Source organism: Anabrus simplex, chromosome 3, assembly GCF_040414725.1.
Source record: "Anabrus simplex isolate iqAnaSimp1 chromosome 3, ASM4041472v1, whole genome shotgun sequence".
NCBI lineage: Eukaryota > Metazoa > Arthropoda > Insecta > Orthoptera > Tettigoniidae > Anabrus > Anabrus simplex.
In genome coordinates, this window is record NC_090267.1 from 264,851,144 (window position 1) to 264,866,141 (window position 14,998).

The 14,998-nt window shown below is 40.1% G+C and overlaps 1 protein-coding gene across 1 annotated transcript in view; it reads right to left on the bottom strand.

Moving 5' to 3' along the window:
- Positions 1 to 14,998, bottom strand: part of msl-3 (male-specific lethal 3) — a 222,170-nt gene that overhangs the window by 44,740 nt on the left and 162,432 nt on the right. Inside the window, exon 10 of the mRNA XM_067143009.2 lies at positions 12,151 to 12,392. Within this exon, the coding sequence (XP_066999110.2) occupies positions 12,151 to 12,392 (242 nt within the window). The remainder of the gene's footprint in view (positions 1 to 12,150; positions 12,393 to 14,998) is intronic.

The following is a 14,998-nucleotide window of genomic DNA, read 5'->3' on the forward strand; positions in this document are numbered from 1 at the left end:
GTCATTTTTGCGCAACCACAGCTGTATTTCTCAGCAACTTCTGATGAGGGAAACATCATCTTAAATAAAGCACCAGCATGATCAGCCGCACTTAAGGGCACATTGTGTTCCAGCAAAAAGGAAGTGAACACACACTTGGCCCTAACTATGTCACTGTCAACGTTTCCAGACTTTGCAAAAAAGGTGTTGATTTTTTTGTTATTTTCCTTCGATTTAACATAACTTACGTTTTTATCACACTTCATATGATTACCTAAATTGTTTCTTCCATCAAGTGCAATATTAATATAACACCCACATACCGTGTAAAAGGCAATTTTTTCTCCCTTTCTTGATTTTAGTATGCATGGAAAATCAACAGAATGTGGTTCTTTAAATGTCTTGAAGTACTGTTTCTCGCTGGATTTATTCATGATAATCTACAATACGAATATAGCGTATGAACATGTCTGAGAACAAATGTCTCGATATCTATGGAAACATCAAAAGGAATCTGGATCACTAAAAGTCACACACAAACACTCAAGGCAGTCAAGAACTTCATTAAAACATGTCTAAACACACAAAGTCTTACACCATTAAATGAACACAACGAGAATCTCATGAACAAAGTATATGCTGCGGTAGCTGCTAACGTAGGTTAGAGGGTGAATTTTGTTTATATTATACGTTCCAACATTAAAAGATAGGTTAAGAAAAGGCGAATGTTATGACGCATCTTCAGAAGTTGGTTGGTTTAAGATACTCTCTGATATAACCATTGCGAAAGTGTACTGGTTGGAGTTGCTATGAGGAGAGAGAATGTCACCAATAGCAACGAAGTATTAGAAAGCTTAAATAACATCAAGCCTAACGGAAATTTCACTAAGGAAGACGAAGACAAAGGCTCCTTAAACTTCCTAGACATAAAAGTTACCCGAACTAATAACTCCTTTGAGTTTCAGATTCATAGAAAGCCTACACACTCGTCCGTAACCATAAATAATTCCTCACTACACCCCGGTTCTCAGAAACATGCATCGTTTTATAGTCTGATATATAGAGCTTTAAGAATCCCATTATCCCCTACAAACTTAAAAACAAAATTAAATTACACAAGGAATCTTGCCAAAATTAATGGTTGTAAGATCGGAATGGTAAACCGCCTACTTCATAAGATTAAAAACAAGTTATCCACAAACCTTATACCAGACAAACCTAAAAGAACTAAATACGCCACTTTTACATATAGTAACCCAGCTATCCACCAAATTGCTAACACTTTCAACAAATATAATACTAACATAGCCTTCAGAACAACCAACACAACACAAAATATATTTTTCAATTATAATAAAATCAACAACAACAACAACAACAACAACAATAATAATAATAATAATAATAATAATAATAATAATAATAATAATAATAACAACAGTAAATATTCAGGCTCAGGAGTGTACAGGTTAACATGTTCCCAGTGTGGATTTTCATACGTTGGACAGACTGGACCAAGCTTCCTTATAAGATACATGGAACACTTCAATGCAGATAAGCACAATAAATATTTGGCAATGAGCACGCACATGAAGGAAACAGGTCACCATTTTACTTCAATAGAAAAGGATCTATCAATAATCAGGAATACTAATAAGGGTAAACTTCTAAATGAATTAGAGAATATATATTTTTCTGGACAAAACATTTAATAAAGATTGCAACCTTAACGATGATACGGAAGTTAAGAGTCCCTTATATATGTTAACGCCTAAGTTATTAGTAGAGACGGGAATTTGCCTATTTGCCTATTTTATTCCTGTGTTCAGAAACGTAGGCTTTTGAGATATAAATTCGTTTTAGGGTTCATTAAGCTAGATTTTGTTGGTTTTATTGTACCTATAAATGCCTATTTCAGGGTTTTGTACCTATTTGGGGTATATTTGCCTATTTTATGCCTTTTTAATCTATTTTAAAGAAGACAATTTTCTTCCAGTGCATTATATTGTACCTGATGTGCTCGACAGAATTATCTTCTCATTTCTCAAGATCTGTTTACCCCATGAACAAAAATGGGAATTCTCCGAAATCACCAGAAATAGTCCTTGGGAATTTTCTGTCAGGAGAAACAAGGAACCATTTAACCTCTTCAACCTTCTAAGACATATGCAAGAAAAATCAAAGTCAAACTACGTTGCACAACCTTTATCCCTTATACCTCCTCCTTGATGTGAACGGTTGTACACATATGCTTTATCTTCAGAACGTGTTGTGACTTGTTGTGAAGAAGAAGTGTGTCTGTGGCAATGCCCAAAGAAAAATCACCAGGCGAGTTGGCTGTACGCTTACGGGCGTGCAGTTGTGAGCTTGCTTCTGGGAGATAGTGGGTTCGAGCCCCACTGTCGGCAGCCCTGAAGATGATTTTCCGTGGTTTCCCCACTTTCACATGATGCAAATGCTGGGGCTGTATCTTAATTAAAGCCATGGTCGCTTCCTTCCCACTCCTAGGCCTTTCATATACCATCGTCACCGTAAGACCTATCTGTGTCGGCGTGACGTGAAAAAAATGCAATTGCAAAGAAAAATCGTCGTCCTACTGATTGAAGCGGTGAATCACAGGTGATTCCAATTTTACTACGGATGGAAGGGTAGTCTTCTGCCAAGCTTGCTGTAAGGAGGTAAGTGCGTTTGTTCATTTTATCTATTTTTGTGACTGAACTACGATCGCATTTCATTGTAGCATTTATAGGCCTATTAATTTAGGTATTGTGGAGAGTTGTTTTGTTGCAATGCTGTATTAGTCGTGAACTTTCAATAATTGATATTGCTAAAATGTAAATAATCATTTAATTACTGAACGAGGAGTTAGAACGCCGGTGGTCTCTTGTCACACAGTGGATGAAAATTAAAAATCGGTATTTTGAACTCTGATTCATTTCCTGTGAAAATAGAGATTTACAACAGAAATAATATTTTTTCTTTCTTTCTTAATCTGTTTACTCTTCAGGGTAGGATTTTCCCTCAAACTCAGCAAAGGATACCACATCTACCGTCTCGAGGGCAGTGTCCTGGAGCGTGAGACTTTTGGTCGGGGGATACAACTGGGGAGCCTCACGTTCTATGCTGAACAGGGGCCTTGTGAAGGCATGGGGAGAGTGGAAGGAACAGGCAAAGAAGAGGAAAGGAATTGGCCGCGTCCTTAAGTTAGGTACCATCCGGGCATTTTTCCTGGAGGAGAAGTGAGAAGCCACGGAAAACCACTTCGAGGATGACTGAGGCGGGAATCGAACCCACCTCTACTCACTTGACCTCCCAAGGCTGGGTGAACCCCATTCTAGCCCTCGTGCCACTTTTCAAATTTCGTGGCAGAGCTAGTAATCGAACCCGGGCCTCCTCGGGTGGAGGCTAATCACACTAACTACTACACCACAGAAGCGGACTACAACCGAAATGTATTTTTTTTTTTAAATCGTGAGTAACTTTCACCTGCGCTATATGTAGGCTCTAGTGAACTCTATTACGCTTCCACTAAGCCTTCGCGAAATATAGGTTGAAGGTCGAATATGGTGCAGCTAGGACGATGTCACAGCGTGTTTTACAAGGCTCCAAAGACTACCTTTACAAGACCAGGGCAGTGAAAAGACCATTGGTCTGGATTGGTGAGGTCCGGTTAGTAACTGTTGTGGGGGAGGGTGGGAGGGAGGAAGCAAAGAGAGTCTGGAGTGCGAAAGCTGTAGCTTCCCATCTCGAGTTTTGCTAAATTGTGACAAAAAGTAAGGTTATGGGCGCATGCCACGACAATTTCAAATCACGCGGTTTTCTAATTTAGAGTATCGGCCTTGTGGGCACACATGATGCAGGATCTATTGCAGGCAACAGAAAATAGTCTTCATGACAGTTGACCCGGCTGACCAAAGCCGGTAAATAGCAACTTAAAAAATGTTCACAAATCTGAGATTTACAGTGCCTTCATTTTAATTCTTCTATATTCCTTTCAGACCGTGTACGCACAATTGTGCGGGTTCGTATTTTATTTATCCCTGACCGTATTTGATGTTTTTTCGGCGCTAGACCAGACTGCAGTGATTGTGCGGGGCACGTGGCGTGTATTTCAATTGTTTATAGTTTGCGCTTGACCGCCAGGGCGAAGGAAGAAGAGTTTAAAAAGCACAGTTGATCGGCGAGATGGCGGGAAGCTGTAGTGTCAAAAGTATGTATGTATTTATTGTGTTTATATTAATCTAGAAGCTTTACTGAATACCGGAATATATTCAATGAAGTGTGTACATTGGTTAGTGAACGTAAATTTTAAAGATACATCATCGTATGTGATACGAGGTTTTGAATTTTGATACGCACAATTGTGTGGGTCCTTTTTTTTTTTTTTCCGGATGTTAGTTTTTATTTTGTAAAATAAACTATCAATATGTGTATTGAGGAGCATTTTAGTCAGTTTTTGACATACAAACAAAAATTCACACCTCCAGTTTTCTTTCAGGTCTGAAAGGGATATAAGTAAGAATACTGCCAAGGGCAGCTTGGCGAGTCCCTGGCAAGCATATAGGAAGGATATCTCCTCTCCGGTACTCTGGTACCGTTTCAGTCATTTTTATTATTTTCACCCGGTGAACTCTACAGGAAACTGCCAGTGAACATTTTTAGGACATATTTCCATGTATATACGAATTCTCTTGTGCTTCTGGCAACATCACTTCTAACAGTCTTTTCGTTTTTTATGAAACAGATGCATGTTTATACTAAGCATTATTGCCAATTAGCCCAACCGCAGAAATTGAAGATATAGGAACATTGTAATTTAAGTCAATTTTATTATTTTTCAGATCAAATGTGAAAAGATACCATATAGATCAACATAGAAATACTGCGATGCATTTGACAAGAGTATAAAAAACTGTGTCATCGCAGCTTTTCTACCAGTCCACTGTGAGCAGCGACCAACGGCAATTTTCTATAGACCTGTGCACTGCAATTGTGGGAGCAAATATCCCCCTATATAAACTGGAGCATCTTGAAACTTCAGCAAGCTGCCGGGAGCAAGCCGCGAGTTGGAGAAGGGTGGCTTTCCCCTTGTGGAGTCATTTAGGGTTGTGGAAAAAGTCTGGAGAAGGTTTGACCGAACCTCTGGGAAGGTAGCCGCTGTCAGCAAAAAGTCCCATAAGAGTCCTGTAGCAGAATCCATGATGGAAAGCGACGGTAAAAGTAGTCCGGGTGCTACGAGGTGAGGTAGATGAAGCAGTTGAACTAAAACCAGATGAAGTGGCTTCATTGAAGTTTTGTGCAACCAGTTCCTGTTATGTTGAGAGATCTTTCTCTCAGTACAAAACATTCTGTCTGAAAGAAGAACAAGATTGTTACCAGAAAACACTGAAAAGTTGCTTGTTATAAATTCCTTTTATAGTAATTGAGTGTGTTATTAAATTATAAGTAATTTTTTCATGCCTATTTTGTTGCCTATTTTACAAGTTAGTGCCTATTTACATGCCTATTTTGGCTAATTTATGTGCCTATATGCCTGCAAATTGTGTCTTTCAGGGCTGCTTCATACAGGAATTGGCTACAGAGTAGCTCATATGAATTCTGCGTCGCCGAGGGGTATCGTGCCGCGTTACCCAGCTGCCTTCCCCGGCTTACTGCCAGTTTTCATCATCCTTTTGCCACTTGTTATTGTCATAAAGAAAGAAGGAAAGAGAGTGCCGTAGGTTTCATTCACATCCTATGTTTAAGTATCATTTGGAAAAAGGACTTTCCTATAAATTATTCGATTAGTGATGATGATGATGATGCTTGTTGTTTAAAGAAGCCTAACATCGAGGTCATCAGCCCAATATTCGATTATTTATGTGATGACCAAGTTTATAATAGCAATATAAATGGTCCATTATTGGACATTATAAATTTTCCAGCTAACTCATTCCTGGTTGCCAGCATTTTGCTCCAGTGTGCTAAGTTGGGCTCAGATATCAGTTGGTAAATAGCACACCCACCAAGACACACGGCTAGTATATACCGTGGAGGCCACTGCGTAGGCTACTTGGAGCCACCGGCAGTGCCAATACACTATGAGAGACTTTGTCTCATTACCAAAAACTGATGCCTGCCTGGCCATCAGATGATATAGATGTTGATTTACCAACTGATAAATTTACTAATTCAGGACAAATATTTCAGGTTTCCTATGGGAATCAACATCTATTTCATACGACCAAGTTTATCAGTTACTTCAGCATGTCAAAGAAACCTTTCAATGAACTCTTCGACGGTGTGAAAGAAAATATTACGGGAATGGATACCAAGTTGAGAAAAGCAAAATATAAGCCTTAACTTCGAGGTAGTTGAACTGAGATGGTCATTACCTGAGACTATGCATTTCTCTTCTCAACTCTATTGTTATATTTTATCTTTCAGAAGGTTGTATAATGAAATCTTCTGTGTTTATTCGGTCCACTTGTCTAGACATATCATACTAAATATTCTTCTTCTACTGCGTTTCCCACAGTGGTGTGGTCGTGGGTGCGAACTGTGTTGGCCATGTGAACCTGGCCCTGTTTTACGGCCAAATGCCCTTCCTGACGCCAACCCTATATACAATCACTATTGCGTGTTTCTGTAGTGGTTGGTAGTGTGACGTGTTTATGAATATGAAGAGGAGAGTGCGAGGACAAACACAAACCACACCACACACATTTAAAATTTCCGGCCCCACTGGGAATCGAACACGAGGCCCTCTAAACCGAAGGCCAATGGGTTGACCCTTCAGCCAAGGAGCCGGATACTATTCATACTGAATATAATTTATTTAGCACAGTTTATAATATTTTGAAATGGAATCCATAATGTGAAGAAACATGAAATGCACAATCACTGAAGGGAGTTCTGAACAGAACTGAAGACTCCAGTGCACAGCGATAGTTTACCAGCTGTTGCCAGTCAGGATTACGAAATGTGCCTCGGCTGCCGGTAGCGGGAGTGAACTACGTCAAAGTCGGTCGCCGAGACAGAACAGCCTGTGTGAAGAGCTCCGTTTAAAATGATGTTCCACAAGGACGGGCGGCTGGTAGCCGATTCCTGCCGCCTAGTGTGAAATGGCCCTGAATGCATGGTACACCGCGAAGTTCTAGGGCAAATATTTCACATTAACATGAATAATAAACATATAAAAAAGGGGAAATAAATGAGAGAAATCTTGACTATAATATGTTGATCTTCATTTCATCCTTCTTTCCGACGTTCACACATCTGATTGCGTGCTGCACCAGCATCTTACGATAATACAACTTGAAGATGCTTATCAGTCCAAGATTGAGAGGCTGCAGCTCACTCGTGCAATTCACGGGAAAAAATTCCACAGTCACATTCTTCAGATATGAAGTAATAGGAGGATGTGCTGGTCATCAATCTATGAACAGTATGATCTACGACCTTTTGCTCCCATTTTGGCGCCCACGCTTCGAAGTCAGTCTTCAAAACCTTTCGTAGTGACCCAGGTTTCTTATTGTTGGTATATTTCGTGGGGAGCATAGCTATGTTTTTAAAACAATGCGGCTTTGAAAATTTACCGATTGTTAGTGGAAGCAGTTTTTCACTTCCGTCGCTACTGGCACATAAGAGAACTGTTATGCGTTGTTTGCTTTCTTTCCCGCTGTGACATTTTCCCCCTTTGAATGCCACTGTACGTCCAGGCAGTAAATAAAAAAAAAGGCCTGTCTCGTCCACGTATTGAATAGGTGGAATAGAAAAATAAAAATTTGTATGCAAAATTAACGCAGCAGATATCGGACATCAGGTCAAAACTGGGACAGGTCGACCAGATCGATAGTAGAGTAAGCCAGCTAGAAGGGAATATCTTGGACCTCAAGGAGGGAGTGGAAATCCAGGTTTCCAGCATAAACCAACAGGTTGAGGGGAGGATTTCTAACATCGAGGGAAATTTTGAAAGCCGAATATCAGTCCCGAGGGAAATCTTGGGAGCCGTATTTCTGCTGTCAAAGGAAGGATGGAAAACCGGATTTCAAACATCAAGGGAGGGAGGGAGATGTGCAGAATATAAGGGAAAGCATCCTTCACGCAGTGGTAAATAGATTGACTCAAACAGGACGTACCACCACACCTCTAACCCGCTCAAACCCAACGGGTAATACAGGACACCTAGACCCGAAGGTGATTATAGAGAGCCTTCCGCAATTTCATGGGCGACTGGAGGAGAACCCATCTATCTTCATCGAGGGATCGGTCAGCCTATTGGGAAGGACTAATTTACCAGAGGACAACTTCGTGCAACTCATCACACCACGATTAAAGGCGCAAGCCACTACTTGGTGGAACAACATGGGTCTCTTCGACATCTTGAGCCTTGGCCTGGGTAAGGGCCTTGGCCAAGTGGGTAAGGCCTGGCCATCCCACAGTCGCTGTTCTTTTGTCTATCAGGTGGACTTGTAGCATCATTTTCAGCTCCTGGTTTCGTTGTATTTGTCCTTGGGTTGTAGACAGGAGTGGTCCAGTACTCCACACCCCATTCCGTCAACATTTGCTGCCACTTCCTCAACGTGAACTGACTCTCAGATCTTCCTACCAAGCCAACAAGTACTGCAACGTAACCACCCAGTCAGTAATAAGATTGGGGGGTTTAACACAGGTCTTGCACCTAAGTGGGTTGGTCCCATTGAGGTGGATAAACAGCTGGGCCATGGGGTCTACTTACTGAAGACCAACCCTCCTGTGAAGGTCCACGCATTGGAGATGCGGCGAGTGGTGGTGGTGATTGTTGTTTTAAGAGGAAGTACAACTAGGCAACCATCCTCTATTAAACACTAATCACAGGGAAAAATAGAAGGGATCCGACACTTCGAAAAATGAAGATATCGGTCAAAGAAAGACAAGAGCCATGAAGGGCGTGAAAATGAAAGACTCCCTAGCCCTCGCAAAACTAATAGCGTCGGGGTCGGAAAAGAACAAGAGTTGACCAAGGGAGGTCGGATAGGATAGATGAAAGTGAGGAGCCTGGCACAAGTAAGTGGAAGCAATGCCAGGACTCAGCTACGGGCCCTGTGGACGCCAACCCACGCTTCAAAGTTCAGAGCCCCTGGGCCCCCTTTTAGTCGCCTCTTACGACAGGCAGGGGATACCGTGGGTATTATTCTACCGCCCCCACCCACAGGGGGATTGCGGCGAGTCACCCAACCGCTGCGCTTACAGAGTAAGCCTGGAAGAGAGGCTAATAATGACACAGCACCATCTGGTCATCGTGTGGAGAACACATCTACAATCTTCACCCAACCGCTGCGCATACAGAGTAAGCCTGGAAGAGAGGCTAATAATGACACAGCACCATCTGGTCATCGTGTGGAGAACACATCTACTATCTTCAAGGAAGAGGCTGGCAGCGAGGCAACCCCGACCCCCGACATAGCACATAGAGGAGGAGAGCACATCCAGAGACATCGAGGAAGAAAGAAGATACAATCTACGTCCAAGGCAAAGTCGACAAGTGTGACAAAGTGTGGAAATTGTTTCAAGTTATAGGGGGGATATTGATGCAAGTGCAATAAACAGATATAACTTGAAAACAATATTCTCTCAGCCATGGGCAAGTAATGCAAATATCGAGCTTGGATGATTATTATTATTATTATTATTATTATTATTACTACTACTATTACTTGTATTATGACTATGAAGTGATGTACATACATTCAGTATTAGTATTATTATTATTATTTACATAGTCGAATTATTGTATTGTGTGTGAGGTTATGTCATGAAACATGTGCTGTACACAGATATTTATATCAGTTCAATTAATGCCTGTATATATAATTTGTAATCCATAATTGCAAAACACGCTGTAACTTCCAGAATAGTAACAGGCACTAGAATGATTGAGAATATTCTGCACATTAGAATCTATGTATCAGGCACACTAGAATTTTCAAGAAGATATTTTTTTTGTAACGTATCTTTCCGGAAGCATGGTCAGGCACATATATAAGGAGATGCTCTTGATGGTGACTAGTTGTAGTTTAGTAGTTATGGTGTAGCAAGATTATACCTGTGACATGCTTTTACGCAGTCATCTGTTTCAACTATGTGTTAAGGTTGTAACCTGCGTGTGCAGTGACAGTCAACTGTTAAAATGGCGGTTTGTGATGCGAGTGTTTTGTTGTGACAGCAGTGATTAAGGTTATGTGGGTGTTTAATTTGTAAATAGATGTGAATAAAATAATTGTACCAACTGACAGCATCTCGTGTGCGTCTTTGTGGATACGTTAACTGGGACCGACATTGTTCTTTATATTACGAATTACCCGTATTTCGAATTAAACAATTTTAATAACATGCAAAACCGTACCTCATGTTTCCAGAAATGAGATTCTTCAATTAGGCGGCATTTTGAATTAACCTATTTCGAATTATCGAGGGTTTTTTTTTTTGCCATTTGCTTTACGTTGCATCGACACAGATATGTCTTATAGCGACATGGGATAGGAAAGGCCTAGGAAATGGAAGGAAGCAGCCGTGGCCTTAATTAAGGTACAGCCCCGACATTTGCCTGGTGTGAAAATGGGAAACCACGGAAAACCATATTCAGGACTGCCGACAGTGGGGCTCGAAAACACTATCTCCCGATTACTGGATAGTGGCCGCACTTAAGTGACTGCAGCTATCGAGCTCGGTATCGAGGTTATACTGTATCTGGTTAGAAAATAAAAAGTGAAGGCAGATTCTACTGTATGCAATCATACAATTTTTAACCTTACACATAGTTCTTACTTGATTAAGAGGAATTATATCAACATCCTTCTACATTTATGTCATTTTACAGAACGTCCTTGCATACAAACGAAAGGTTAGTTTGGCTTTGAGTGCTGAAAAATAATGTTTTTACATATATATTTTTCCTCAGCCATGGAATGAGTTACCTGTACGGTATGGGCCATGTAGCTGTAAGCTTGCATTCAGGAGATGGTGGGTTTGAACCCCACCATCAGCAGGCTTGAAGACAATTTTTCATGGTTTCTCATTTTTACACCAGGTAAAAGTTGGGCATGTACTTTAATTAAGGACACAATCGCTTCCTTCTTTTTGCTAGCAATTTCCTATTGCATCGCCACTGAAAATATATCTAAGTTAGTGTAATATTAAGCTGTTAGAAAAAATGCTGCCAGCTACTTTTGGCCATGGTTTTTATCTGAATAACTGTCCACCAGATTGTAGTTATAAAGGATTTCATACTTTTCTCTTACTGCCACACAAAATAATTTACATTCAGGATTGTCATTCATAAGTCTAGATTGCGTGTTGCAATGTAACTGAAACAAAAAATAGAATAATTAGCAAAGTAGAAATTGCAATCCGGCACCTTTCTACCGAATCTGCAGAGGAGATCAGACAGGATATATCATGTCTACTGAGAACCGCAAAGCTGCCGCCATCCAATTTGACTAAAGAAGAAATTCATGCCCTAAAAACACTACGTCAAGATACAGAAACAATTATCCTACCCGCAGATAAAGGCAACGCTACGGTGATAATGACACGCACAAACTACACTCGGAAAATAGAACAATTACTCACCGATTCTACATACAGGAAAATTAGGAACCCTACCAACCGCATTAAGAACAAACTCAACACACTAGTAAAAAATTCTAGTATCCCAGCCGAACATAAACACACGGGCCGCAACCCCATTACATAACAGCACGGGCAAGTCCCCACTACCTGGCTGTGATGCATACTTTCCAGAATCCTCGCGAGACAGCCAGGGCTTACGACAGCCACAAAGGCTAGGATATAAAAGGCCAAGATCAAGGCCACTCTAGTAGTGTAATTTCTGCCTGGGAGACTGATTACCTCGGATCGAGTAGGGGTATTTCAGTCGCCTTGACAAAGAATACTGCAATGTATTCGAAACGTCGGCAAACTGTACGTGATGTGCGTTCAAGTACAACACGGTTCAACCCGGAAATTAAATTAAATAAAAAATAGAACACACTCAATTCAAAGAAACATGTTTTAATTGTATTTCTGTAGCTCTGATATGACAGGCAATGTGTTATGCATGTGTGTGGACTCTGCAAAATCAGCTTTGTGTTTCACGTTTCTTTGGCATGCGGCTACCCTTTGAGTAATACAAGGAGTCTCACTACTCACCAAATAGCCTTGTTAGATGAATAGCTCCATAAGTAAGTGATGGCGGTGCAGGGACTTCACAATACAGTGTCTCAGGTACTAGCTTCCAGGACAAGATTTTTGAAAGCATGTTGTGACTTTCAGCTGATGCAGGTACAATGTTAGCAGCATTCGACGTTTGAGCTATGGCCATAATTGCTCCCTGCAGAGCAGGGGGCAAGCTCATAGAGGGTGTGGAGCACCGGGAACTTGTGCTAGCCAAGCTGCAACACACACACATGCAAAAGTCAGTTTTCTGCAGGGACAGAAGAAACATATTTTACTCCACAGTATTTAAAATTACATCTATTTATCTATCTATCTGGACATACGCATTACCAAATTAGTCAGTAATCATGCACAAATATGCAAGGTGTCTCAAAATAGATTGAAAGTTGCTTCTACAAAGAGGACTAGTTCGTAGCAGTTAAGTACATTAATCTTTTAAAACCTATATTCTGCCAACAATAGTGTTGAATAGTAGGACCTACTCTCTATTTCAAATAACCTGGCCACGTGCACATTGTAGTACTACTCGCATAACACAGTGAAAAAACAGCAAGATTGACAGATAGTCTGAATAACCAGTAACTGACGTGTTATAAAAAGAAAACGACGTTTAAACGATCACCAGAATAAATTTAAAAATTCACTGGAATTCTGAAGGTTAATGTACTCACCAATATACTTGCTGAAAAAAAAAGCAGGTTACTCAATCCCCTCCATACGATTGTAATAGAGTCAGAGTTGTTCACGTTTAATGATCCGTACTAGCCAGTCTATGCCCTACATTATTTTTTTCCTTCCATCTCAACACTGAGGAATCACCAGTTTGATCCCTTTCAACCACAGCTTGCTTATGTCCATACAGATGAAAGTTTTGCAGTTAAGCACCAAATGGCCTTTTACTTGGCTCCACAGACTTTCAATGGGATTCAAAGAATGGGGGTATGGGGGGTAATCTTAAAACTGACCTTCCTGATTGGAATATGACATCATTTTTCTGATACCAGTACGCGTACACAAGTCATTAACATGCTGTAGAATGTCATTAAAGATCCAAATTTACACTATTTGCCTCGTATGGCATTCCCTTCCTGTCCAAATACTGAATTATACTTTATCACTCTTTCTCCATAATTGGTTTGTTAGTTTCCCAACTTTAACCAAATGAAAGGCACACTGGGTTCAAGACGAGAAAGAACATTAACAAAGCATTCTTTGAATATATTTCCATTCACTTCCTCGCTATATGTCTTTCATGGAATTAAATTGGAAACATAGCCACTCTCTTTCCACGAAACCTTTCTCAATGGCGATATAAGTAATTATCAAACATTTCCCCTTCCCTGAAGGATTCTTTAATATTCTTCAATATTTTTTGTTATGAGACAAAATGAACATGGATGCAAATTGAAGTGGTGTTAAGTACAAGCAGTGGTTAATGCTGAAGAGACGACACTAGTTCCATGCTTAATTTCCATGCCGTTGTCCAACTCGGGTAAAAATATTTTGCGTGATAATAAGACTGGGCGAATAGTGAATGAAAACTGAGGCTGTGTAGTATACGTAGTGATCACAGCAAAGAATGTAAAGCGACGACAATAGTTGTAGGCCTAATTATTTATGGGTTGTCTAACTCTTGCGGAAATATTTTGTATGATAAGATTGAGTGAACCATAAATGAAAGTTGAGGGTGTGTACTTAAATTCTGCAAGTAGTGAATGTAATAAATATCAGTTTTGCAGTGGATGATAACTATGCGATATAAACTCGAAATTCAATTTTTTTTTAAAGCCTATGAAGCATTGCACTTACAACAGCTAACTAAATACTGAACACCAAAACAAGGAGTAACTACCAACTTAATAATGTTATATTTCTAAACTTAACAAAAAAATAAACTTGTAATAAAACGTGACTTCACTAGTGTTGCAAAAACACAGCAATGCACTGAGAGCTATTCCTTAAGTGGGTAGCATGTTACTGAAGTGAGCCTACACTGTAAGACAAAATGACAAGTTCCAATGATGGGACTTCTCCCCCTTTCAAAAAGTACCTTAACACAAAAGTTTCAGTTTCTAGGAAAAACATCATCTAAATATGGGAAGTTTTAATTAAGGGTAAATATTGAAAAAGTCTTCAAGATTTTCAGTGTACATTACATTTAGTGCTGGAGCACTTGTTCAAGTCCTAGACTCCAATAATTATACCCTATCTCAGATAATCTGGGAGATGATGTAAACAAGAAAAACATGGGAAATGAGTTGGAACAGCTTTCTGTAGAGAAAAGTGAAGCTAAAGTGAATACCATTTACACAGAAATAACATTACTTTACACATATAATGTATTTGTAATGCTTTAACTAAAGGTATACTGATTCTCTCTCGTGTGGTGGTGGTGGTGGTGATTATTGTTTTAAGAGGAAGTACAACTAGGCAACCATCCTCTATATAACACTAATCAGAGGGAAAAATGGAAGGGATCCGACACTTCGAAAAATTAAGATATCGGCCAAAGTAAGACAAGGGCCACGAAGGGCATGAAAATGAAAGACTCCCTAGCCCTCGCAAACCTAATAGCGTCGGGGTCGGAAAAGAACAAGAGTTGACCAAGAGAGGTCGGATAGGATAGATGAAAGTGAGGAGCCTGGCTCTCTCTCGTGTGATAGACCACTTCTAAAACTGTAAGATATTTTTTTATAACCACTGGCTTAACAAACCTACACAGAATGTCCTTCAACATATCCGTCAGCATTGATCTTATGACATGAATGTGAGGTGCTTGCGACTGAAGAACTTTTATTAGTTTTCTCAAATGTAGGGATGA